The 27,122-nt window shown below is 31.4% G+C and overlaps 1 protein-coding gene across 3 annotated transcripts in view; it reads right to left on the bottom strand.

Moving 5' to 3' along the window:
- The window catches only part of LOC140441349 (uncharacterized), a 129,898-nt gene that overhangs the window by 97,435 nt on the left and 5,341 nt on the right, over positions 1 to 27,122 (bottom strand). For 2 of the 3 annotated variants that reach the window (XM_072532013.1, XM_072532015.1), the window contains exon 2: positions 2,641 to 2,667. The exons of the other annotated variant lie outside the window; for it this stretch is intronic. In XM_072532013.1, coding sequence (XP_072388114.1) covers positions 2,641 to 2,667 — 27 coding nt within the window. The remainder of the gene's footprint in view (positions 1 to 2,640; positions 2,668 to 27,122) is intronic. 3 annotated transcript variants of the gene reach the window in all.

The following is a 27,122-nucleotide window of genomic DNA, read 5'->3' on the forward strand; positions in this document are numbered from 1 at the left end:
ATAATTGTTAAGGCATGAATTAAATACCTTTGGGCATGAGCTTGGTAATCTATATGTAGAAACGATTTTAATATTTTCATTTTTTCCGTAGATGTTTAATTCGATTGCTGTCATTTCAGAGATCTTAATAATGTTGTATTTATAGTTTAGATTGTTTTTTACATATAAAATAATACCATCATTTCTGTTAAAGTTACCTCTACTATATATGAGTCCGTAATCATGTATTTGAAATATATTGCAATCAAGGAGCTGTAAAGTTTCCGTTAAAATAATAATTTCAAAATAAGATGTAAAATGATTTAAAAAAACGATAAATTCTTCAAAGTTTTTTTGGACGCTTCGGATATTTATATGCAGTATTTTTAAGGGTAAATTACTGTTTTTACTAATATGATTGAATTCTACTATTGTATTATTGATTGTTTGAGCTTTAATTTCAGTGTTATTATAATCACGTATAAAGGGATCCGTGTTCAAACTTTAATAAATAGGTATATTAGTATTAAATACACCTATTTATTAGATGAACGTAACCTAGAAAACTGCCTTGACTTTTGGAGCTGGTTCTCAGTAGACTTATTTTTCACTTCCTTTTCTATATCCTTCTTTGTGTTGTTACTCGTAATCGGATTTGATGGGTTTTTGTGTGTTCCTATTGGTTTTTCTTCAAATACTGTTATTTCTGATTCAGTCGTCTTTTTAATACTTGGTGTATTCGGTGTATAAATATATACCAAACAAATAGTGAACTATTTGTTTGGTATATAAGTATTTTCTTTTGTATCTTGCAAGTCTTCTAAAGAGTAAGAACTTCCTTCTACAAAAAGTTTATTGTCTTTAATGTAGCTTTTAGTATTAGAATTCTGTCGGGCAAGTTTAAGATGGTATTTTAATATTTTTGCTCTTCTCTTTGTTTTTGGGTATAGTCGTGAGTTATGTTTATGGTCGTTCCTTTCAAAGGATGGCAATTTTTACGAACCCCTCTTTTCTTTATATTTGAAACAAATTCTATTTTAGTCGGGTTATTTTGAGAATTTTTAAACCAGATAAAGTTGTTAATATCAGACAAATAAATATTAATCTAGTAATTCCTTCAGCCTAATTTCACTTGCCTCTATTCTTTAAAAGATTCCATTAAGTGGTCTACATCTTCTCTCGTTTTACTTCGGTTAATATATATGCTGATTGTATTATCAAACATCGAAATTCTTTTGTTGGTCCATAGCGTCCATTTTCCGGTCTTGACCGCATAAAAATTGTCCGTGGAAAAGTAGAAAGTGTATTTACTGGTCAGTCTTAAAAAATTAATATTTCATAAATTCATGAGCCTAAGCTCGTAGTACACGTATAATGATTATTATACTGATATTTAACAACAATTGTGTATAAATTCTTGATTGGGAGAAGTATCTGCCCCTCTCTATCAAGTGAGAAGTAACTTTTACCTGCTTTTCACTAATAATGAAGTATCCAGGCTTCAATCTCTCATTATGAAAAAGGATTGCTTCTACAGCGATATTTAGAACCAAATAATCACCTCCCCGGTTTCGGTCGTGTGTTTTTTGGACAACCCCTTTATTTACATCTTAACGTTAGCTTCTTCAGACGTAGAAGAAAGCTAATAAATCAAATACTTAAAATATCCAAAGGTGAAACGGAAATAGATCGAAACCACTTTGCAATAGCTTTTATATAGCTGGTTGCTCGGGTCGTCCACAATTGTCGCGCCCGTTCGAATGGGGTGGGTTACTGTTACTGTTCGTCCCCTATATTGCCGTGTTATGTGTACATGTAAAATTTCTTATTTTAGGCAGTGTTTACTGTGCATCATTCAAATCTAATGCATGTTTGATGTTCTGAGATTCTGGTTTTAACAGCCCGACTAGTTTCGCCGATGTATACGTTGGAACAGGAACAGGAGATGGAATTTGCACCAGAAGAGAAAGCAGTGTGAGATCTTTAAGAGAAGGCAGAAATTTGGAAATTTTCCTGGTTGGTCGGAAAATGGCCCTGATGGCTTCTTTGTAAAGCATATTGTTTATTTTGTCTGTGACAGATCGAATATATGGAAGAAGGGTAACAGATGTGTAAAATTTGACCCGTATTATAGACAATAAAAGATAGTCTGATAAACCGAGGGTTGTCCATTGGAGATCATAAATAAATTAATAGACATATCATGTATAAATACATGCTTATATTTGTTATAAACAAAAAAACTTGTGTCTCTTGATTTAAATTTACAAACTAGTTACATTAAGTTTTCTAACCATATTAACCATATTCTAATATACTAATAAAAACATCAACAAATTATAAATATCAACAGCATAACTACAATGTTAATGTCAACGATGTTTAGGTTAAGGCGTTAGGGTATGTCAACTAAATAGGAAAATACTTTATTTGTAATCGATTAGTTGAACAATAACATTTTGTTTACCAATGCGTTTGACGTTGCTGCCTTTCGTTCAATCAACAGAAATCATTTTTTAACAAGTACAATCGCAACGCAAAAGCAAAAAGTTGAAAACCATGCACTTTTATTGGGTTTGTAATACATGCAGTTATTTTAAAACAAAATAAAAAATAACTAGTACGAATACATAAACACAACTACACCAAATAATTATTTACCTTTCATCGGGATCATTTTGGCGATTTCTTGAAATATTAAAAAATATTAGTTAGTTTATATAATTAAAATATAACTGGTATAGTTTATAATCTTTTACTGTCAAACAAAAGTATATATATATATATATATATATATATATATATATATATATATAATGATGTTAATTAATGCGAGACTAGTATATTATAAATAAGGAAATATTCATTGGCTCAGTAAAAAAACTCAGTACAAAAGATAATAGATGAAGGTGGAAGGCAATCGTAAATACGTATTTATGACTTAAAAAAGAAGCAAATTAGCAAATTAACTAAATAAGATCTACAGGAGCCATGCGACCAATTGTGGCAGTACTGTTAAAAGTCCCTGCATTCCAGCCTGGTGACTCAGCAACACTGCCACGGTGGAAGCTGTAGCTACCTGAGGAAAGGGTAATTTAGGGCAATGTTACCAATTGATGCGACAGAGAAAACTGACGCAAAGCAGTCCCTGCATCTCTTTTTAATGGGCCGCGTTTATCGACCACGTAACCTTCTCATTGGTCATTTAGGTTACGTGGTCGGTAAACCTGGTAAATTAGTAAGATATGCAGGGAGTGCTTTGTGTCAGTTTTCTCTGCCCCACTGGAGTAACGCGGCTATATGGCAGCAGTCAGTCTATTTGTATTATAGCTCTATGGGTATAAAATATTAATTATTGCAGGACTAGTATAATATAAAATTATTTGTTTCTTTTTTGGCGTATCATCTTTGTGTATCACATATCACATTCGTAATAAATATATTAAATAATGAATAAAATGATCTTTTTACCACATAACCTGTAGAAATTGAAAATTTTATGGGGATATTGCTGTGGATGTCTCTAATAAGACCACCTACTACAACCTATTGGACTCCGACAACAAGAATTTCACAAGTTGCAGACGTAATGCCTATCAATCGTTTTGAAACGATCAAAATATTTCTTCATTTTAGTAATAATTTAAAAATATATGGAGTCTTGATAAAATCTCGCCCTTATTGAACAAATAAAAAGATCATATTTGCAGATAATTTTAAAAGAACAATTATCTTGTGACGAACAAGATATATCGTTCAAAGGACGTTTGAGTATGAAGACATACTCAAAGTTCAACATACAATCCCAAATAGCTTCGTAAATGGGGATACAAGATATGGGTTCTCTCAGGAATCTCAGGATTTTCATATAATATTGAAATTTTGGCTGGAAAAGATGGTTACACAGTATTACCGAATGAAGTAAAGGGAGCTGCTAGTAATGTTGTAGTTCGATTGAGCAGAGAAATACCATCCAATAAACACCACAAGCTCTTTTACGATAATTATTTTTCAAGTATACCACTGGTGTCCTATTTGTCAAAACGAGGCATACATTATAGCGCAACAATCCGTACAAATCGAATTCTGAATAATAAAGGTTGGCAAAAGAAAGAAATTAAAAAATTACAAAGGGGAAGCATTCAGGAACACTCTGGTACTTATGAGAATACTGCAATACATACAGTCCAGTGGTGTGACAACAAAATTGTGTCTTTACTGTCAGATTATTGTGGAACTCAACCAACAGCCAAAGTGGAAAGATTTTTCGCACCGAAAGAACTAGGAAAGAAATTGATTGCCCAGACATTATACAACAATATAACAGGCACATGGGCGGTGTGGATCTGCAAAATTCCTTATTGGGATTATATCCAATCAAAATCAAAAAAAAATTGTACCACCGTATTTTCTATCATATGCTGGATGTAGCAGTAGTCAATGCTTGGCCTATTAGGCAGGCGAATCAAAAAACAAGTTGGAAAAACTGAAGAGATTATACCACAGCTGAATTTCAAAAAATTCTAGCTGAACAACTAACAGTGGTGTTGTACAAAAAAGAAAAGTAGGTCGGCCTAGAAGTTCCACACCCGAACAACCATCTAAAAGAAGATGCATTGAACCTAGACCCAATATGTATGTACAAACAGACCAGTTTTCATATTCGCCAAACTGGACTGCAAACAGAGAAAGATGTAAAAAAAACTGTAAAGGAAAATCAAAGGTCCAGTGCGAGAAATGTAAGGTGAATTTATCCTTTCATTCTAAAAGTAGTAACTGTTTTTAAGAAATTTCACAATTTAGAATAGTTTGATACTGACAATACATCGATCTAATGTGTATGACAATTGGTTCTAATAAAAGTTTTTATACATAATGTTCTCAAATGGACACAAAGTTTTTTTCTCAAAAATCGGATCATTTAAAAAAAAGTAACGGTGAATTCTACATACATTTATTAAGAGTAATTTAATCTAATTTTATTTAATTTTGTCAAAAAATAATATAAAATAAATTCATGCAATAGAGGGTTAACTTAAATTTAACACTGAAAATATGGTTTCACACTTTATATTCACATCCAAATTCAAAAGGTGTGAAAAGATGTTCTTATTTGACAATTATTACTCTAATATTTTTAGTTCGAATTGTCTGTTTTCAGTAGGCATGTAAATATTCATGAATTTAATTTCAGGGACTTTTCAGTCTCTGAAAGACTTTTTAGCCCTTCCACATTACATTTCACGACTACTTTATTCCTTTTTTAGTAAATGTATTTAACAGAAACTAGAAATTCGAATATTTCTGATCTGAGTGTCCGAAACCAAAATTCAGATTTTTGCCTGAATCTGTGCCTTCTACAATTTTTAAAGCAAGCACACGATGAATGGACCTACATGGAAAATCTAAAATGGCATTCCACATCATATGAATTTATCTATACAAGAACCTTTTATGAACTGGTTTCTTATACCCAAAATACGATTAAATAAAAATATAGAAAAGACAGTTAAGATTTGATTTCTATAGTGCCTCTACAATTCGTTTATACGTATTTCATCCTAGCAGGACTCATCAGGGCGACTGGATAGAAGCTCTGAACTTTAAGATATGAATAAATAAAGATAAATAAAGTTATAAAAGGACAGTTTTAAATTTATTCAGTTTGTTCTTTTAAATGCTTTTATAAAAATATTTCATAGTTTTATTAGGTTTAAAATTCACTGTGTTAGAAGTAATGAGAGTAATTCATGATCTAAGATAATGCTTCATCTCAAATTATATCACTGAAATTTTATGGCCTAAAAATAGTTGAAAATTCCACAGACTTAAATGAGGTTTGACTTTGAATGACCTTGTTTATGAATTTTATTATATTACAAACAAATAACTTCTCTATATGTTACAAAGAATACTCTAACTGTTACGCTTATGTATTGTGTGTAAAACGGTTCCGGTAGCGGATTAATAAGAGTGAGGTTTGATTAATTGTAAATATAATTGTGTATTTGTCTATTTATTAGAAGCCTGTGAAGGAGTTCCATGAAAACGCGTTCGGCAAAATTTATTGTTGTTAATTTTCTAAGAATACATGTCAAAAATAAAACAATAAATATAATCTAATTAGTTCGTTTTTCGTTTTATACTAATAAACTGCTTTATGGTAGAAGCTTTTTTTTATGAGGGTGGAAATGTTCTAAACACCATACCATTGCTCGGCGTGTGTTGGATTCAGGGAAGAGGAAAACAGCTGAGCCAATTTCCCCCTATGTAAAGGAGGTCCTGCAAACGGATGCCTTTCTGTTGCCCTGCCTACCAACTAAAACCACCCATTCTTCGTCAAGACACCCCCGTACGTGTTCAGTTAGCGAACGAAACTTAGAGATGCCTTTATGGTAGAAGCTAGAAGGGTTAAAAAATATATATAAGAACACTGTCCACAAGGAAATATTACTATGTCCATCCCGACAGCTCTGATAGGTGCTCGTAGTAATGAACCATGTATTGCAAATGTAATTACACCTGTATATCAAATTTCTACACGTGAGCAGTTTTCCCTCAGCTCAAATAATTAGATACAGTGGCATATTAGATTTAGGAGGTCTAGATATGAGGGTAGCCAGATATGGCGAAAATTTCACCGAGTGATTACCGAGTGATACCCTGATGAAGGGCAGCAGCGATCATCAGTACCAGCTCAAGGCGCAAAGGAAATGATCCTGGATCGGCTTAAAACTGGACTACCACAAGCATGACTGGAGCAGTTTGAATGGTTGTGGTACTGCGATGGGGAAGGCAACGGAAAACCACCCCATAAGAATTTCCTAGAATAGTTATCATGGCAATACACTACGATAACAAAAAAATTACTGATCATGGTGATCGGATCCCAATACCCGGCAGGGGAGGATGCACACAAACAAATAGTAGGGCCTCCCTGGTCGTCAGCCAGCGAAATCCCTACGGCCTAAAAAAGGAAGCAAGTCCTCAACACCTAAGGATTGGAACTTGGAATGTACGAAGTATGTACGAGAGCGGCAAAACTCATAACATTGTAAAAGAGATGAAAAGATTAAAAATTGATATATTGGGAATTAGTGAAATACACTGGCAAAACTCTGGACAATGCGATATACTTGGATATAAAGTTTACTATGCTGGAAACGACACAACACATCACAGAAACGGCACCGCAATAATAGTTGCCCCACGTATTAATTCGGCAGTAAAATCTTTCACTCCCCATTAAGATAGAATAATGTTTTACAAATTCAAGCAACACCGGTGAATATTAACATATTACAGGTATACGCGCCAACGGCAGATAAAGATGAGGCAACCAGCGAAGAATTCTATGAACAACTGGGAAGCCTGATGAAAATGACAAAAAAACATGAATTAACAATAGTGATGGGAGATTTTAACGCAAAGGTTGGCAGAGGCAAGGTGAATGAGATCGTGGGTAACTTCGGCCTAGGAGAAAGAAACGATGGAGGTGATAGACTTATATGCTTCTGCCAGGAATATAAACTGCTATTAAGTAATACACTCTTCAAGCTCCCCAAACGTCGACTTTACACATGGAAATCCCCCGCTGACTCACCTGACAACATCATAAGGAATCAGATAGATTATATAGCAGTACCAACAAGATATAAAAACATGATAAAATCATCAAAAACGTACCCAGGTGCCGATGTTCCTACGGACCACAATCTGTTGGTATGCAGAATGGTCATGAGAGTAAAACGGCTCAAGAAAAGATCTAATTTAAACACAATTGATATTAAGAAACTCACTAACCCAAAAACCGAAATAAAAGTACGAGAACAACTAGGAAAGAAAATAAACGACATTAACGAGAACACGTCAGACATAATAGAGAGATGGGATAAATCGAGGGAAGCAATCCAAACAACATGCGCGACTCTATTAAAGCGTGACAGACGGAAGAAGAAAGAATGGATGTCTGATGAGATAATGGATGTGATGGATGAAAGACGTAAATTCAAGAATAAAAATGAAGAAAAATACCAGCAGATCCACAAAATCATAACAACGAAAATTCGAGAAGCCAAAGAAAAATGGTTTTCCAACGAATGCAGGGAAATAGAACAATACGAACGAAAATACGACAGTTACAATATGCACAAAAAATAAAATCAATGACAAACAAGAGGAAATTCAATAAGTCACCCAACAGCATAAAATATGGCGATGGAAATCTTATCTCGGAGCCATCAACGATCTTAGAAACATGGAAATCATACATAGAAAAATTATTTGCATCTGACACAACTGATGATCACCTATATGGAGAAGGAGAAACAGGACCTTCAATCCTTAAATCGGAGATAGAAGATGCCATTGCAGCACTAAAAAACAATAAGTCAGCAGGTCCGGACAATGTACCCTGCGAAATATTAAAGATCCTATGTAAATCAGACAAACAGTTCCTTGATAATCTAGTTGAACTTTTTAACAACATATATAATAGCGGTAAAATCCCGGAGAACTGGCTGCAGTCAACATTTATTACAATCCCGAAGAAACCAAATGCCCAGATCTGTGATGACTACCGGCTTATAATCTTGATTAATCATATCACTAAAGCGTTCACTAAGATCATTCATAGAAGAATATATGATAAATGTGAGTCAAATATTGATAGATCGCAGTTTGGCTTTCGGAAAGCACTTGGAACTAGAGAAGCAATTTTCGCTCTCCAGGTGCTTATACAGCGGTGTAGAGACGTTGATAAGGACGTGTATTTGTGCTTTGTGGATTTTAGAAAAGCATTTGACAATGTCAATCATGAACAATTGATAGATATTCTGCGAAAGACAGGTATTGACGACAAGGACATTCGAATTGTGGCAAACCTATACTGGGGTCAAACAGCAAGAGCAAAAATTGGCAACGAACTCACTAAAAGTGTGCAGATCAAAAGAGGTGTCCGTCAGGGTTGTATATTATCCCCACTCCTATTCAATATTTATTCCGAAGAAATATTTAATAAATGTATGGAAAATGCAAATGAGGGCATAAAAATAAACGGCGACTTAACGAACAATATAAGATATGCCGACGACACGGTGATCCTTGCCAGTACCATAGACGAATTACAGCAGGTAATGGAAGTTATTCAGTTAGTGAGTTTATTCAGTTAGTGAGGAATACGGCCTGAGCCTCAACTTCAAGAAGACAAAGTGGATGCTGATAAGCAGGAAGTAACAGCCTGCTCGACAGTTACGGATAAGTAGCATACTAATTGACCATGTAGAATCTTATGTGTACCTTGGCACCAACGTAAATGCAAAATGGGAACAGGCCACAGAAATTAAGGCGAGAATAGAACGAGCTAGAGCAGCATTTAGCAATATGAAAAAGCTCCTCATAAGCAGGGATTTGTCTAGTTAAATGCTACATTTTTCCGATCTTACTGTATGGTGTGGAGGCCTGGACGCTGGCGGAGACGCTCACGAGAAAACTAGAAGCATTCGAAATGTGGGTGTACCGATGCATTCTTCGTATATCCTGGACCGATCATGTCACCAACACAGAGGTAATCCAAAGAATCGGAAAGGAGAAAGAAATCGTGAATACAATTAAACAAAGAAAGCTTGAATATCTAGGCCACATATTGAGACACGATAAGTACCGTCTACTGCAATTGATTGTCCAGGGAAAAATAGACAGTAAGCGAGGGCCAGGCAGGAGAAGACACTCGTGGCTCCAAAATCTGAGGAAGTGGTTCGGGCTCACATCGGTCGAACTATTCAGAAGCGCCGCAAATAAGATCAGAATTGCCATGTTAATAGCCAACGTTCGCAACGGACAGGGCACTTGAAGAAGACGAAGAAGGTCTAGATCAGCTTCTGGACTTGACAATAAGCCTCAAAAAGATCAAGTAAACTCTTTAATTTATTTGATGGAAACTGTGTCACATACCCTTTTGGAGTATTTCAGATAGGTAAGAGGGTAAGAGAAAGTAATGAGCTAGAGAGAGTGCTTGAGTCGGTGGAAGAGATGTTAGAGAAGATGGTGACGGATGAGGGATTGAAAAAAAAGCGGATTTATTTTATTTTCAAAATAAGATACCTATTTTAGCAGCTAATAATAGTGACGAAACTTTGCCAAACATAACAAGAGACAAATTTTGTAAAATTTTGCACGACCGAGATTTCGTTTGGGACAAACACGATACAAAAGTTGTTCTTATAGAAAAATAAGAAATAATTTAGAGAAGGCAGCGATATTTACGAGTAATTCGAAACCTAAGAAGAGAAAGTACTATTTATAATATTTTTAATCTGGGTAAAATATGGATTAATGACGTACATTTGGTAAGGAAAGTTTGGCAAGATAAATATTTGACAAATGCTCGTCAGGCATTTACTGAAGGTTTGTCTACTATACAGTAGTTACAGTTACAGTGTTAACATTAACTGGACAGGGAAAGAGCTCTTAAATTGGTTAATTAGCGAAGAAATAAAGGTAGAAGTAAGAATACTCAATAAAAGATTTTAAATTACGTTCACCAAATTTAAAAAGTGAGCTTTAGATAAAGTAGCCAAAAAACGTGGAGTTGCGGTGTTGCGATTGCCATCTTATTATTGCGAACTAGACTCCATTTATGGGCAAATATAATTTTTTTGGGACTTGACGAATGTAGTGATGATGACCGTGATGCTATTTGATCTGAAGAGAACGACGTATTTATTTAGGTATGTAATAAACGTATGTGCCTATTGACATATTTAGTGGTCATTGTTTTTATTAATTCTTGTACCAAACTGAGACAGGAAGGTATCGATATTTATAATTGTTCTACATTCAACAGTCCTGTAAAAAGAATCTCCTTCTATAAACAATGTGCTATCATATAACGGAGAGTAGAATATAAAACAATATTGAAAATAGAGGGACAGAGTTAATAATCAAGATCACAAGAAGTAAATATTTGTAACTGTGAGATAATGAAAGATACTGAAAATAAGTTAATGAACCACCGCTTCAGATATAATGATTTATTCATTTAGCTCCGTATGATCAATATTTCATTTATTTCATGAAGCATCATAATATCCCCAAAAATTGCCAATTGCGTATCTCCTAACTGTTTTATAATTTAATTTTTTATATAAAACAAATTCTCAAAGGTCCTATATTATTAGATATACATGCTTTTTATCGGCTGCATCGTGTTCAAAATGATTTCATATAAAAATAGCCTTCCTATTTGCAACCTCATGTATTACCACTCCCACAGAATCAAAAAAATTTTATATCAACAAGACGTTTTCAGAATTCTAAAAATACTTCTTATTCTAAATTATTTTGTCTGTGTTCTTTAAAATATTTTATGAGTTTTCTGACATTTTTTCACTGAGAAGAGTTTATAAAAATAGTTCAGAAAGTTATTCACACTACACGTGTTAAAATTTTAATAAATAGATGAACAATTCTAGAACACCTTCAGCAGTAAAGTAGAATCATTGTTTAATTATATCCGATAATAATCGAATAGAAACACTGGCCTTATAACAAATTTAAACCAATCTTAAAACGAAATAAACCAAAATATATACAAACTAAGACGTAGTATTGCATAGAAATAGTAATGACAGAAGTAACATTTGTAGATAAAAGATTACAAAAAATAGATAGAGAGTAGTCAAAGAAATATATTGGAGCCTAAAACAAGAAAGGTAATAGTGAAAGAAAACTTGGATACACGTAAAACAAAAACAAATAATTATATACAAATTGTGGAATATTTCAGAATATAAGAAAATTGTGAGTCATTGCTATATATGAAATATAAACATAATTGTATTAAAGACAAACAGAAAAAAAATATGCAAAGAAGTGTTTTATTAAAGGGACTTCTACTTTCTAAATTTTTAAAAAATTGATTTTTGTTTTTTACGTGAAAATATTCGTTAGTATCATTTAATGTTATAAACGTCACATGTTTAATTAATTTTGACATTAAATTTTGATTTTCATATTTAAAATGTTTTTGGGTAAAATTTATTTAATATATATTTGTATATTTCATGCTTTTTGCAATATTTTTTGGCTGATTATTTATGGCAGGTACTTTGTAGTGGTTTTGAAATGGTCTGATTTCTGTTATTCAACTTAACCAGTTTTTTTGGTAGCCTTCTTTAATTACTTTGTTAATTTTTTATATTTTCAAAAACCCAAGAGAAGATTTTATTTTATCATGTTTTGGGTACTTTTCCCTTAGTACAATCTTTTTTACTTTCTTCTAATAGGTACTTCTGTGTACCCAAAAGTAAATTTATATAATTATTACATATATTTCTTTCTTGCTCTTTATAGCTTATAAATTTGTCTCATTTATTATAAAACTTTGCATTCTATTGGTATATAACATTTAGATGTAGATGGTAAAGAACTTGGCAATCTTCATATTTTTTTCTTTCATTGTGTTCTTTTATTCTTCTTCTTCTTTAAATATTCAGGACATTAAGTTTTATGTTTCTGTTTCTGGTGATTATGAATCTCAATAATTTTTGTTCGTAAAGCATTATCTTTAATAATTTTCATCTTCTTATTTACTGCACTTTAAAAATGATAAAAATATATTTGAACACCTTTTTTATTGTACAATACCAAAATTATTTATATATTATTATTATATTATTCTACTTTGAGTATTTCTATTGATTTTGATACAATTGTAAAGTTAAAGCCTCATCCGGCACTTATAAGTTGCGTGTGGCAACATGGTTTGCTGTATAGGCAAACCTATGCACGATTTTGTTTCCTAGGATACACATGGTATCCTGAGGATTTTTTGGTCCAGATCATATGGATCTGTGTTCTTTTTTTGCCTTTTTGTAAAACTTTTTACAGTTTCAATATTGTCCTCTAATTCAACTGTGCGTCTGTTTTTCATAGCTCTTCTCTGTGTTAGTTTTTTGTCTTTTGAACAGATGAAAATTTGTCTTGCTTATACAGAAAATGGAAGATAATCTTCAAAGCAATGATATGACTAACAAATCTATGCAAAAATCAAGAAGGTCAAATAACCAGTGACCCAAAAGGAATAAAATCAGTCTATAAAATCTATTTCCAAACTCTCCTAGGAACCCAAGAAAATAAAGAGTACAGTGAGATGCATTGAGGTAGATACAGAAAATATAAAATCCCTAACAAGGGAAGAGATAAAACAAGCAATACGAGCACAGAAGAATAAAAAGGCTCCAGGTATTGATAACGTTACCTCTGAGCTATATAAATTAGGTGGCGAACATCCAGTAAAACAAAAGCATATGTTTATGAACAATATTTGGAATGAGGAAAATATCCCGGAAAATAATGAGCGACTGAAAAACCGGCATTATATTCCCAATCTATAAAAAGGGCATAAACTGAAATGCAAAAATTATCGCAGCATATTTTGCTATGCACAAGAGGACAACTGGCCAGCTATTCACAGAGAAACAAATACTTAACAAATCGTAAGAATACGATATTGACGTCCACAACACGTTCATAGATTTCAAACAGGCCTACGACACAATTGATAGACAAAAGTTATTGACAATTGATATCAAATATTGCATAGCTTTGACACTGACACTATTCAACCTGACTCTTGAATATATGATAAGACATCTCCTAACAAATAAATCATGATATCTTGCAGAACATAAGAAGCGGCAGAAATATATTTACAATTAACAACAGGGGCGGAAGAAGCCGGACTAGAAATAAATATTCAAAAGACAAAGGGTTACACCTGCTTAGAGTAAATATATGATGACTAGAAATGTATTGATTGAGAGTAGTGAATCGATGTAAAGAAACGCAATTTTGTGGCTCTACCCGTGACGACGGCATCTTGTGGCGCTAGTTCCGTTACCCGTGACGACGCCATCTTGTGATGCTAGTTACGTGACGCTAGTCTCAGTATTTTACTGTAGAGAAAAAAGTAATAAAACGCCAGTATAGAAGCTTCGCTTCAAAACTCAAACGCAGTAAAGTTTTGAATAGTTCGGAATTTTCCGGACACAGCAGGATTATACAGTGCATTCATAAAGTGTGTAAATGGTCTGTTATCTCATGACTCAATTATTTTTCTAAAAAATTAAGAGCCCATATTTTTCTGATTACAACCGTACCAAATTTATCACATTTAAAGTTCAGTATACAGAGGGTAAAGAAAATTAGTGCTCGTATTTCTTACAATTTAATTCAAAATTCATTTTACAAAGAAAAGTATTAAATAAGAGTTTTCATATTAAAGACAAACAAATAACATAATTACAAAAAATGCTCGAATTGAGCTCCTTGGTTTAATTGACAGTATCCATGAAGTCCAATGAATTCTTGGGTTATGTTTGACAACACCACTGGTGTAATTTGTTGCATTTCAGTACGAATTCTCTGTTTGAGGTCTACCAAATTAGTAGGTCGGTTTACATATACCTTACTTTTTAAATAACCCCAAATAAAAAAGTCCATGGGATTCAAATCTGGCGACCTAGCAGGCCATTCAATGTGGCCACGTCGTCCAATCTAGCGATTGTGAAAAGTTGCATTTAGAAAATTTTTAACCACTAAGTACAGCATAATGTGGACTTGCTCCATCCTGATGAAACCAAATGATCTATTTGACCAGGATTATTGATATCTGGAAATGTTGCGGTTAAAAATGGAACTACGTAGGTTTGCAACATCTCTAAATACGTTTCACCTGTCACAGTACTGTCAAAAAATACGGCCCTACAATGGTATTCCTAATACTCCCAGCCCATACATTTACTTTTTGGGGATATTAGGTATAATTTCCATTGTCCAATTGGTATTTTCTGTTGGCAAATAACGATAATTTTGCCTATTAATGGTACCATTTAAACAAAAAGTGGCCTCATTAGAAAACAAGATATTATATTCAAATCCATTACATATTTCGATTACCTAATTCTTGCATGTTTTTGCAAAACTCCATGCGCCTATCAAAGTCGTCTTTATTGAGTTCATGTATAAGTTAGTAATTTTATATGGATGTAATTTGACCTTTTTTAGAATTTTATGAACAGCATCACGACAGATCTCATTGTAAGTTGATAAAGTTGTAATTGAAGAAGGAGAATTTTCTTCAATTTCAAATAATACATTTAATTTATTGTCCTTAAAAACAATGGGTCTGTCACTTTTGAGCGTATCTTTAACATTGCCAATATCATTAAATTTATGCAAGATTTTGCTTACCGTCCCTTTACGTATCGGTACTCGATCAGGATATTTTTCATTAAAGATATCGCATACTTCCGCCATACTTCTTTTACGATTACAGTAACCTAAGATCATCAAAACTTCTATTCGCTGTTTTTCTGACAGCACCATCGTAATTTCAAATAATTTCTATTAGAGTAATATTTCTCAAAAAGATACTAGTGCAGACTTCTAAATGTGACACAACAAATCAATTTAATTTGACATATCCAATGGTAAATACGAACTTACTGTCTGGTTGCTAAGGAGGAATTTGACATATCTTCACATCCTACTTGATTTTTGGCAATATACTGAGTACAGTCGTTACCACTTTATTTTATTGTATTGTTGATCTACAGCCCATTACAAATTCCTTATAATTTGAATGTAATTGGTTATCTTTAATAGATAAACAATCTACCGTCTGTTTCGTACAACAATAGGCCACTCCATTCGAGCATTTGTTGTAATTATATTATTTGTTTGTCTTTAATGTGAAATGACTTCTTTATTAATTTTCTTTCTAGATTAAATTTTGAATTAAATTTTAACAAATACGAGCATTGATTTTCTTTACACTCTGTATACTGAAGTTTGAATGTGATGAGTTTGGTGCGGTTGTATAGGGCCTTTCTATTTAAAAAAATTATCGATGACGTCACATCTGCTAAGATAGTGGGGGTAAGTTATTTTTTTTTTCAGAAAGGTTAAAAAACAAAAATAAAAATCGACCTGTCAGAGCTTTAACTCTGAATATAATTAAGTCATAAGATAACAGACCGTTTCCGTTATGAACTCACTTTATGAATTATGCAAAACCAGGAAAAGAGTCACATTTTTCTTTACGTCATTATTTATAGATAACTTTAAATCTTTACAGCTACAGAATAGTCAAATTCTAATTATAAACAACCTTTCAGAGATATTTCTAGAAAATATATAATACACAACTCATTACGGCTAATCTTAGATCGCGACTGAGTTAATAAAACATCAAACAAATTACCCACAACTTATTACAAATAATAAAATTACCCAAAATATAAAACGTTGTTCGATATATTTAAATATACCAACGCATTAGACAACTTACCAAAGTCAAAAGAAATAATATATTGTTTCATGTTAAATATCATCATAGAGTTTATTAGCGTTATCTCGTTCATTTTTTTTGCGGGATTTAATTAATATTTTAATCATATCTAGAGCCAAATCAACATACTTAGGATCTTTAAAGTTGGTTAGATGAAAATTAAAGTAGTTTTGTGAACAGATCTAGCAATTTCCCTTTTTGCTTGTTTTTCTCGCCCTCTGTACACGAATTTGTCGGTCATCTGATTTTTGACAAATCCTGGTTTCGTCTGAAATAACACATTTTGCCAATTTCTAATGTTCAAGTTTTGGTGTTAAAGACACCAATTAAGCGATCAATTTTGTGCTGCCTGGATAACTCAGGAAACCGTAGCTGTCTACTGCTGTATAGTCCCTTGTTATGACTTCTTTTTCTTATCGTTTTAACTGAGAAACACTTACACCTGTAGCTTCCAAAAGTTGCGTTTGAAGCTGCGGGTGAAAAACTGTTGGATCTCTTTTAGCTACTTGGACAATAAAACGATCATCGCGAGTGATTGATACTTTTTGGCGACTTTGTCTTAGTCTATTCTTAAACTACTAATTGCTGACAATTATCATGTTTTTGACACAACGCCCTGTGTTACGCTTACTACTGCTGTTATGAGCCCTCTAAGATATTCCTAGCTCCACAAGATCATTCCCCTTTGCACATGCGTTAACCCCACACAAGGCATATTTTTGTTTTTGAACGCAAAGGTAAGTTTATTTATTTTCGTTTAATTTACAACTAAAGTAAATAATTTATAACGTATCGAGCAGTGTTATCTGATTGTTTTATCGGTGTGTTAATTTTTAATAAAAACCTTTATTCTTCGCAACAATAACAAGTTTTTACAAAAGAAAATATTGGTTTGAAATAATGGTGATTCCATATAAGTTTGATTCTGTATGGATAATGTATACCACAAATATTGATGAACAAACAAACCAAAGGATATTGGTAAACTAGCAATGCAAAATATTGTTAATATTGTGGACAGGGATGAACTGAGCAAGAGTACAAGTAAAAACTACCAGTGATGCAAAGACACTAATAAGAAATGAAACTCTTAAAGAAAAGTAACTAAAAGCATGTACTCCAAATAAGTTACTTAAAAAGAAAAGGTATAATTAAAAACGTAAACGCTGCTTTGACGAATATCTATTTGATAACATAATATCCAACATGACAGTAACAGTCAAGATACTTAGCTATGTATATATATATATATACATATATATATATATATATATATATATATATATATATATTATATATATATATATATATATATATATATATATATATATATATATATTTATATATATATATAGTGTTTCATGTTTAATAGAACCTAGTGAATACATATTTCGTAATTATAGCAGCATTACAATTATGTATATTAACTATGGACAGGAGAAAAATGATGAACATAACTGTAGAGACCCACAAGAAAGTTTTGCATACACTTAAATTTATGAGCACAAATATATTTTTAAACACTGTCCAAATTTTAAAAAATAAAACGAAATTAAAAATTACATACCAGAAAAAAAATTATTTTTTCTGAAAGCAAAGACCAGGCTAAAAAACTCTTATGCATCTATGTTAGTACAGAGAATATGTTTGAAGTATTAAATAAGCTACATAATGAGTTTATTACCTCTTGCAAGGATACCAGATATACACACAACCAAACTTAGATGGAATCACAGTAAAATACAGTAAAATTTTAACGTTAGAATTTTACTCTACTTTACCACATTGGAAAATTGATCTATCATATGTTAAATAAAGATATTTAGGTGCTTGTTTAGTCCCCTGATTTATGGAAATGAGCAATAGTGGACCAATTAGAGAACAATTTTTTGGAGCTTTACGGCACCTCCACCTATCTTCCTTATTACTGGGACTCAAAATCCTTTGATGATTATTTTCTCTCAATTGTAATGACTGTATAATAAATACTGTATTTTAACATTTTCGTAGCCAATCAATAGTTTATAATACTGGTGATTATGACGTATTAGTGATTCAAAATATATTTAATACATTTGGTCATATTTGTTTTATTTCAATTATTTCAATTGATTGAACGCCCGAATTCATTGTGCTTATTTTAATCAAATCCAAAAAATTGGCATTCTAAATGAAAATATAACTATTAAATCCATGAAAAAAGTTTCAAGTTTACATAACTCATTCGCACTTGACCATGTAGAAGAAACTTCAATAATATAATACTTTAATATAGGACCTGCATATGTCATATTTTTTATTTATCATATCTCGGGTTAGAGAGGCACCTGAGGGGTTATGTATTATGTTGATGTAAGGTGTTAGCTATTTCAATTCATAATAGGGTATATGAAAGGAACTCTTTATAATGCTTGTCTTTGTTGAGCAATTGTATTTCTGCAATGCGGTATTTAAAAATATTGTTACATTCCATGAAGAGCTCGGTAGGCCCGGAAAATAAGCAAAAAAAGTACCCTGCTTGTGACACTGAACCGGTCAGGTAAACTATAGTTATTTTTAGCAGTATGGATTTTCGATTTTTTGCTTATAAACAATTAGAATAACATTTTTAACTATTGCCTATATCTGTGGCTAGAAGGCAAAAGGGGATAACTCTCATTTGGAAGTTTTTCAGTACAGACATTTTTAGTTCATATGGTCTTTTTGTTACCTTATAGACGTAATATTAGTAACGTTTGTATATTTCTAGATCCGACTTACATTCTGTTAGATATATTTAAGTCTTTTTTCTTAAATTAATATCTATGTGTCCAATATTTTGATAAATTAAAAAAAAAATATTTTAGCATATTTATTTTTTTTTAATATTTCAAGAAAGCATAAGGAGATAAGTCAAGTTATAGTTGAAATAGACATAAAATCATCTTGGTAAAGGGGGTTATGTAGATTTATACCCTTATGCCCGGTAGTAACTTGGCTAACATTATATGTGCACTGTAGTGTTAACTGCAGTTATTTGTACTTACAACGGGCAACCACAATAAAGCAAAGAAAATATTTTGTTCTGGATATAGCATTGACAGAACAAGAAATAAAACGTAAATTTGTTTAAAACATGGAGATTTATTAGTTTTAATAAACATGGAGGTTTCTACAGCAATCTGATGATACGTTTACAAATTAACAATTGATCAAGATGATACTTAGAAAGATAATTAAAGGCGCATTCTAAACACAAAATAAAAACATATTATCGATATAATACGAACAGAAAAGCTTTCGCAGGAAGAAAAAAAAAATTTGATGAACACAAATATTTTTCGGAAGCTGTTTCTTTAAAATAATAAATTACACAAATATTTGTTTTAGAATATTTTATTAAAGATCATCATCACTAAAATTATTATCTATGTCTGGATATGTGTCAGCAGTATTATCCAGATCTTGTGAATTTCGTGGGATTTGTGCAAGTCCACGATAAAATTCTTTTGCACTTCATCAACTAACTCAATAAGGTCTAAAAGATCGCTTACTTTTTTTGTAATCTTTATTGTCGTTGTTTAAACACCTTGATACAAGCCCTTTAGTTCTTTCGCGAATGGAGGAATAATAATTGTTATTTCGAGTTGTCATCGTAGTGAACGTTCCTTGATAAAATTTGCGTGTGCTCTCTTCACAATCTAGACAAGTACTGACAAGAAACTGATAGGAATATGATTTGCGTGGACACCGCATTCTTGCAAAAAGGGATAACTTTGTATATCCTAGCAATACTTTCATATATATTTTTTCTATCACATTCCGGCAAAAGGGGATATCTTGATTTAATGCCTTTTACCAGCACACATTTCGAATAATTCTCAAGTTAACATGACTTAAATCGTTTTGCTTCTCAGTTAATTTCATAATGTTAGAAAATATGTGCAATTATACCATTTTACTATAAATTACTATTTTGCTCTCCAGAAGATATCTTGAGTCAAACAGTCGTAACGAATAAATTGTAGCCAAGTTACCCCTTTTTGATCAATAATAATATTTTAATTAGTAAACTTTCACTTAACTCTCTTTACCAAGATTGTGCATAATCAAGAATGCTGTCGAATGGTATACATAACACTATTTTACAAAAAATCGACTTATCCCCTTTTGCCTTCCAGCCATAGATATGAAAATTGTGTTTTTTCATATTTGGAAAACCTGCATTTTTTTACAATTTCTAAGAACGAAAAAATTGTCCTATTACAATTTGGGACGAAGTTAGTTCCTTTTTTTAAATTAACAGCAACTTTCTTATAACAATTAATTATCTAATTAACTTCATTTGAAAGAACATACTTTACAGTTTTAATGTGATAAATTTCAAAGAGATTACCTTTCATAGGAAACGTCCACAAAGCTTCAAAATGTGGTCCTGAAAATCGACCGGCTTTGAAACTTGCGGGAGCGATGAAGAGAGAAGGAGTCATAAACTGTAGGTACCTCCGGTTCTTGTTTATGGATTTCGACGTTTTTTTTTAATTTGTATGTAATTCTTGCATAGATTAGGAATATACAGAGTGGCCAAAAAGTCTGGAAACGACCAATTATCTCGTAAATTACTAGTCACAATTTTACAAAATTTGAGGTACACCTATTTTGGGATACGGATATTCCATATTTTTTATTTACAATGTTGCCAGATTTGCTATTTCTCTTATAATCTTAGTAACTTTGTTTTTTCAAATTCATCACCCTGTATGTTCAGTCATTATTGGAATCTCCTATTCAATACGAGTTCAACCATATGTAACACTTATAATTTTATGTAGTTTGGAAGGTCTTAAATACATAAAACAGTGCAAAATATGTAGATTTTAATAAATTTAAATGTTTAAATTTAGAATGCTGTGATTTTGATATTTATTCACCATTTACATTATTAACTAAAACTGAGAGTACTTAGTTGTGTTTCGAAACAGTTTCAGTTACACTGAGAAACTTATTTGGGGCCAATTTTAATCAGATATGGTTTCAGCAAGATGAAGCTCCAGCTCATTTTGCTGTAAATGTTTGGCGTTATTTAGATGAAATATTTCCCACACGATGGATTGGTGGACGAGGTAGAATTGAATGGCCTCCACGCTCACCTGATTTCAATCCTAAAGATTATTTTTTTGGGGATACTTGAAAAATTCAGTTTATAAAACTAAACCAGCAAGTCTTGCAGAGCTAAGGCAACGAATTATCGATAAATCTCGAATAATTTCTAGACAATTATGGAGAAACGTAGTAGACGCATTCTACCATCGATTAGGGTATTGTCAACTCACAAATGGAGCACATTTTGAACACTTGATAAAGTAACCATTATGTTAAAAAATGTTGTAATATATCAATTGTTACGTTTTAATGTAGTTGAACATAGTTATTATTAAAAAGTAGTAGTCTTGGCGTTGGCGTTGCCAGACTTCTGTTTTATGTATTTAAGACCTTCCAAACTACATAAAATCATAAGTGTTACATATGGTTGAACTCGTATTGAATAGAAGATTCCAATAATGACTGAATATACAGGGTGATGAATTTGAGAAACCAAAGTTTCTAATAATATATGAAAAACGCCAAATCTGGCAACATAGCAAATGTCAAATATGGAATCTCCGTATCACAAAATAGGTGTATCTCAAATTTTGTACAATTATGACTAGCAATTTACGAGATAAGTGACCGTTTCCAGACTTTTATGCCACTCTGTATATTATTCAAGCAAATAAATTGTTAAATAAACGATCTAATTTTTTTAAACAATGTTTTTTTTATTTTTTATTTTTTTTTTATAGTAATATTTGTGGAAATTTTTATTATAAAAGATAGATATTTATAATTTTTACTATTTATTTATTTAACAACTTTTAAAAAAATTATAAAAAAATGGTTTTTTTAAATGTAAAATGCAAATAAACAATTAAAAATGCCGAAAAAAAAACAATTTTACCGTTTTCAAAGCCATTTTTCAATAGGTTAGAAATCGAATTTAAAAAACAAAATTTATGAGGTAAAAGTCCATTAGTTTCAAACTGCACAAGTCCGTTTTTATTTTACATGGCAGTTTACAAACAAATTGATATACCGTTGCGATTCGGGATATATAGAATTGACGAACATCTAAATTTTAACGTTCGAAACACATTGTTTAATTTTTGCGCACAAGCTGAACCTTATTTTAATTGAAAGAATATGATGCTATGATGATTATAGTAGAAAGTTTACCCAAAGTTTACCAGGGGAAGTTGTTTATTTATATTTATAATAAGCAGGTTCCCTTGGTAAACTTTGGGTAAATATTTTACTGTAATATTGCAGGATCATATTCGCTTGTTCGTCAAGTCTACAACAAGATATGAGAATATTAAACTAATTTTTGCAACATAAAATTTGCTATGGAATTGCTAAGTTTTAAACTACTTGACTTAAGCTTTCATCTCATATTTTTTTATTTTTTTTTTAAACTTGGTGTCAAAACCATTATAACACACACAAGAAATATGTATATTGTATAAAAACACAAGAATAACTTTCCTCCTAGAATAACTCAAATTATTAAAAAAAAGTATGCTCGAAGCAAAAAATCATCTTCTTATAATTTGTTCAAAAAATTGTTAAATAAATAAATGATAAAAAATAAATATATAAATATATCAATAAAATAAAAGCTTATTTGTTTGAATAATTTAAGCAAAAAGTACATATATGAATTAAAGAATTAACGTCGAGATCCATAAAGAAGAACCAGAGATGCAGTTAACAGCTCCTTCAAATCCCTTTCAAATTTGTCACATTAAAACATTAAACTATGTTGTTTCAGATGACGGTAATTAGATTTATTAATTCTTCTAAACAAAGCCGCTGTCAGTTTAAAAAAAAGAGACTAATTTCGTCCCAAATTGTCGTAAGACAACTTTTTTTTAGAATTAACAAAATACAGGGTTTCGAAATATAAACGACCAATTTTCGTGAAAGCAACAGTTATTGTAATTGTTTATATAAGCAAAAAACGACATGTTTTTGCAAAATAATTTTGCAATACTTATTTAAAATCGTTTCTTCTTAATTTTTTTTAATAATATTGATAAAATGAATCTTCTTCTTTTATAAGCTATTTGTATAATTACTGTAACTTTATTATTTTCTGGCTTATATTGATGCAAAAAAAATTTAGCTTGGAATACACAAATTAAATAGCTTTTAAACTATTTATCCGATCGCTTAGAAATTTTAATCATACTTTAACCATCACAAGAACCAACATTATATGTAATATGAAGCTTATATGTTTATATTTAAAACATTTATAAAAAACCAAAATTTGCGACTTATGTTGCAACTTTCTAAGCAACAAATAAGGATAAGGGTTTAGAAAACATATAGGTTTTTATTACGGAGATTTATACTACTCAAAATAACTGCCGTTTGCCTGGAAAGTTCACTGTCACAAAAAAAAAACTTATTTCCCTGGTCTGCAGTAGCATAAGTTGATTTTGTTTATTAGTAACAGAATTAGTAAACAAAACATTTAGTAAATTCAAGACAATCACATTTAACAACACAAAAATGTTCATTAGATTTAAATTTTTTTAACATATGATAGAGTAAAATTTTGGAAGAGAGTAAAACGTTAAAATTTTACTTTAGAGTAAAAAATTTAACAGAGGAAAAATTTAACGCTACACTGGCTTAAAAGTCGCATATTTAAAAATATATTTCTCTAACTCTTATTCTATTAAATTTAACTAAATAACTTGACTCAAATAAATATAATCTCACAGTTATAAAAGTATTTATACATACCATGCGGTCCATATGTATGGAATAAATTCATTTTTGGCGTTATTATGTACTATCTGAAAAAAAACCTGAAACCGGTCGGTTTTTATTCTTAAATTGACAATTTACAGTATGAAAATATTATCCCCTTCCAACGCCCCCTTTGATTTATAACCACCCCTTCGAAAATTTTAAATAGCAAAGGGGGTCTTTTGGCACCTTGTTAAAAAGGGATTTTAGTTATCTGTTCAGAAATATAAAGTTTTTTAAGTTTGGTGCAATCATAACTGAGAAAATTGATTTTTAATATATAAAATTTTGATAATGTGTCTATTACAAAACTTTAGTTGAATGAAGATAATAATGTAACATAATATTTAGAATGTATTTTTCAATGTAATTTTTAATTAAATTAAATGTTCAAAATGACCACCATTCACTTCTTGACAATAGCCGAGGCAATTTTGGAATTCTCGCACATTTTGTACGACCTCGGGGGTTATTTTGTTAATTTCTTCCGTTATCCTAACTTTTAAATCAGCAATACTGTTTGGTCTATTAAAATATACTTTAGATTTTAAATAACCTCATAAGAAGTAATCTAGAGGAGTCAAATATGGGATCTAGCCGGCCATTCGATCATTCTACGTCTTCCAATTCACCTATTTCTATAATATTTATTCTATTTAAATAATTTCTAACTATACGTGCAAAATGCGGAAGAGCTCTGTCTTTCATCAGGAAAAAATCTTAGTAATGTAGCCACTAAAAAGTGAATCAAAAAATCTAGATAAACCTCATCATCAACTGTGTCCTCAAAAAATATAAGGACCAGTAATTTTATTGTTAATGATACTAGCACAAATGTTAATTTTTTTAGAATATTGCGTGAGTCTCACACACCAAGTGAGGATTTTCTCTGAGTTTGTTAACCGTTCCGTTTAAATGAAACGTCGCTTTATCAGAAAAAATTCAGTCCGTCCGGAAAGTCTGTCCATCATCATTTCACAGAATTCATGCCTTCTATCGGGATCATCTTCATTTAACTCCTGAATCAACTGAACTTTGTAAGGGTGGTATTTTTCTTTATGCAAAACTCTTAAAATAGATGATTTACTTACATCATTGACGGCGGCCAGCTTTCGAGTTGTCTTATGCGCATATTTCTCAATCTCTAGAAGTACATCTAACTTTTTTTCATCAGTAAATTTATAACATTTCTACCTGGTTTTTCAATATTTTTTACTGTCCAGTATAACGAAACTTCTTTTTAATTTTCTACATTAACTGTAGACTGCGAAACTTGTTGACCATATTTATTATTAAACATTTCACAAACCTTCTTTTGAGTTCTTGTTTTATTACCAAAACCAATCATAATTAAAATATCTATTCTTTGAGTCTCAGACAAATGAGGCATAATTAAATGTAATACGCGCACAAATATTATACTGACGTCTTTTAGTAACCTTAAATACCTAAATGAAAGCAACCTACTAGATTCATATCAATTGTTTATTTGGCTTTTTGACTAATATTTTATTATATTCAAAGTTTTTTATCTAATGTTTAGCGGAACAGATACGAAAATACGTGATTATTTCTAAAGTATATTTTAATAAACCCGGTAATATTGCTGATTTAAAAGTTAGGATAACGATAGAAACTAACAAAATAACCCCCGAGGTCATACAAAATGTTGTACGAGAATTCCAAAATCGCCTCAGTTATTGTCAAGAAGTGAATAATGGTGGTCAAGTTGAACATTTAATTGTACAAACTCAAAAAACTTTATATTTCTGAACAGAGGACTAAAATCCCTTTCTAACAAGGTGCCACACGACCCCCTTTATTATTTAAAATTTTCGAGAGGGTGCTTATAATTCAAAGGAGGTGCTGGAAGGGGATAATATTTATAATTTAAGAATAAAAATCGACCTGTTTCAGGTTTTTTTCAGATAGTACATAATAACGCTGAAAATGGACCGCATGGTACCTATATAGAAACAACATTTCGCTTGTTGAAATAATATAATACAATGTAATAGGTATACGATTCGATACAAGAAATGTTTCTACAAACTCACTTATAAACAAAAGAAAAAAAAACGAATAGTTTTTTGTTTTTAAAACCTGTTGTAGATTTAAATTATTTTAAAAATAAATGTCCTTACAACGAAAAAGATTACAATTTTGAAAGCATGGCAAATAACGACTAATCACCATAAACTTAAACTAAAAATAGTTAAGTAGATGGTAAATATTATGTAAATCATGAGCTATAAAAAACTTAAACCTAATCAGATTTGAACCAGTTTTCAATCAGATTCTAACTAGATTTTAACCAGATTTTACCCAAATTTTAACCAGATTTGCACCAGACGTGTTACAGTAAAATTTGACAACAAAATTTTACAGAACATAAACTAAAGACATTACGGGCCTGCTAGAATTCATAGGACGATATTAACATTAGTGAATTATAATAAAAATATACATAAGTTAAAACAGAAAAGTGAGTGAATAATCTACAAACTTAAAAAAGTTGTTTTATAAAATCCATGAACATAGGAAGGAATTATGTTAAATTGATTAAACATATTTATAAACTGAAATAAATGAAAAAATATACAGCACGGAACAGATCAAGAACTTTGAAGCACAATATTGATTGACTATTGCTCTTGATAAATGTGGAAAAAGCTTTCAAATACCTAAGCTATTGCTCAAATCCAGAGTAGTGGCACTGTTGAACCCACACAACGTGCCAACCAAAGCCAAAAACTTTAGACCAGTTTCATTACTGTGCTACCTTCTCAATTTTTTTAAACAAATAATTCTTCTTCTTTGTGTACCTTATTCTTTAAGGACATTGGCAATCATTACGGCCCATTTCACTCGGCCTGCAGCAGTTCTGAAGAGTTCTGTTCTTTTGCCACTTCACCGCTTCAAATTTCTCAACCAGGACGTGCGTCGTCTCCCCGGT

This window comes from Diabrotica undecimpunctata, chromosome 5, assembly GCF_040954645.1.
Source record: "Diabrotica undecimpunctata isolate CICGRU chromosome 5, icDiaUnde3, whole genome shotgun sequence".
Lineage (NCBI taxonomy): Eukaryota > Metazoa > Arthropoda > Insecta > Coleoptera > Chrysomelidae > Diabrotica > Diabrotica undecimpunctata.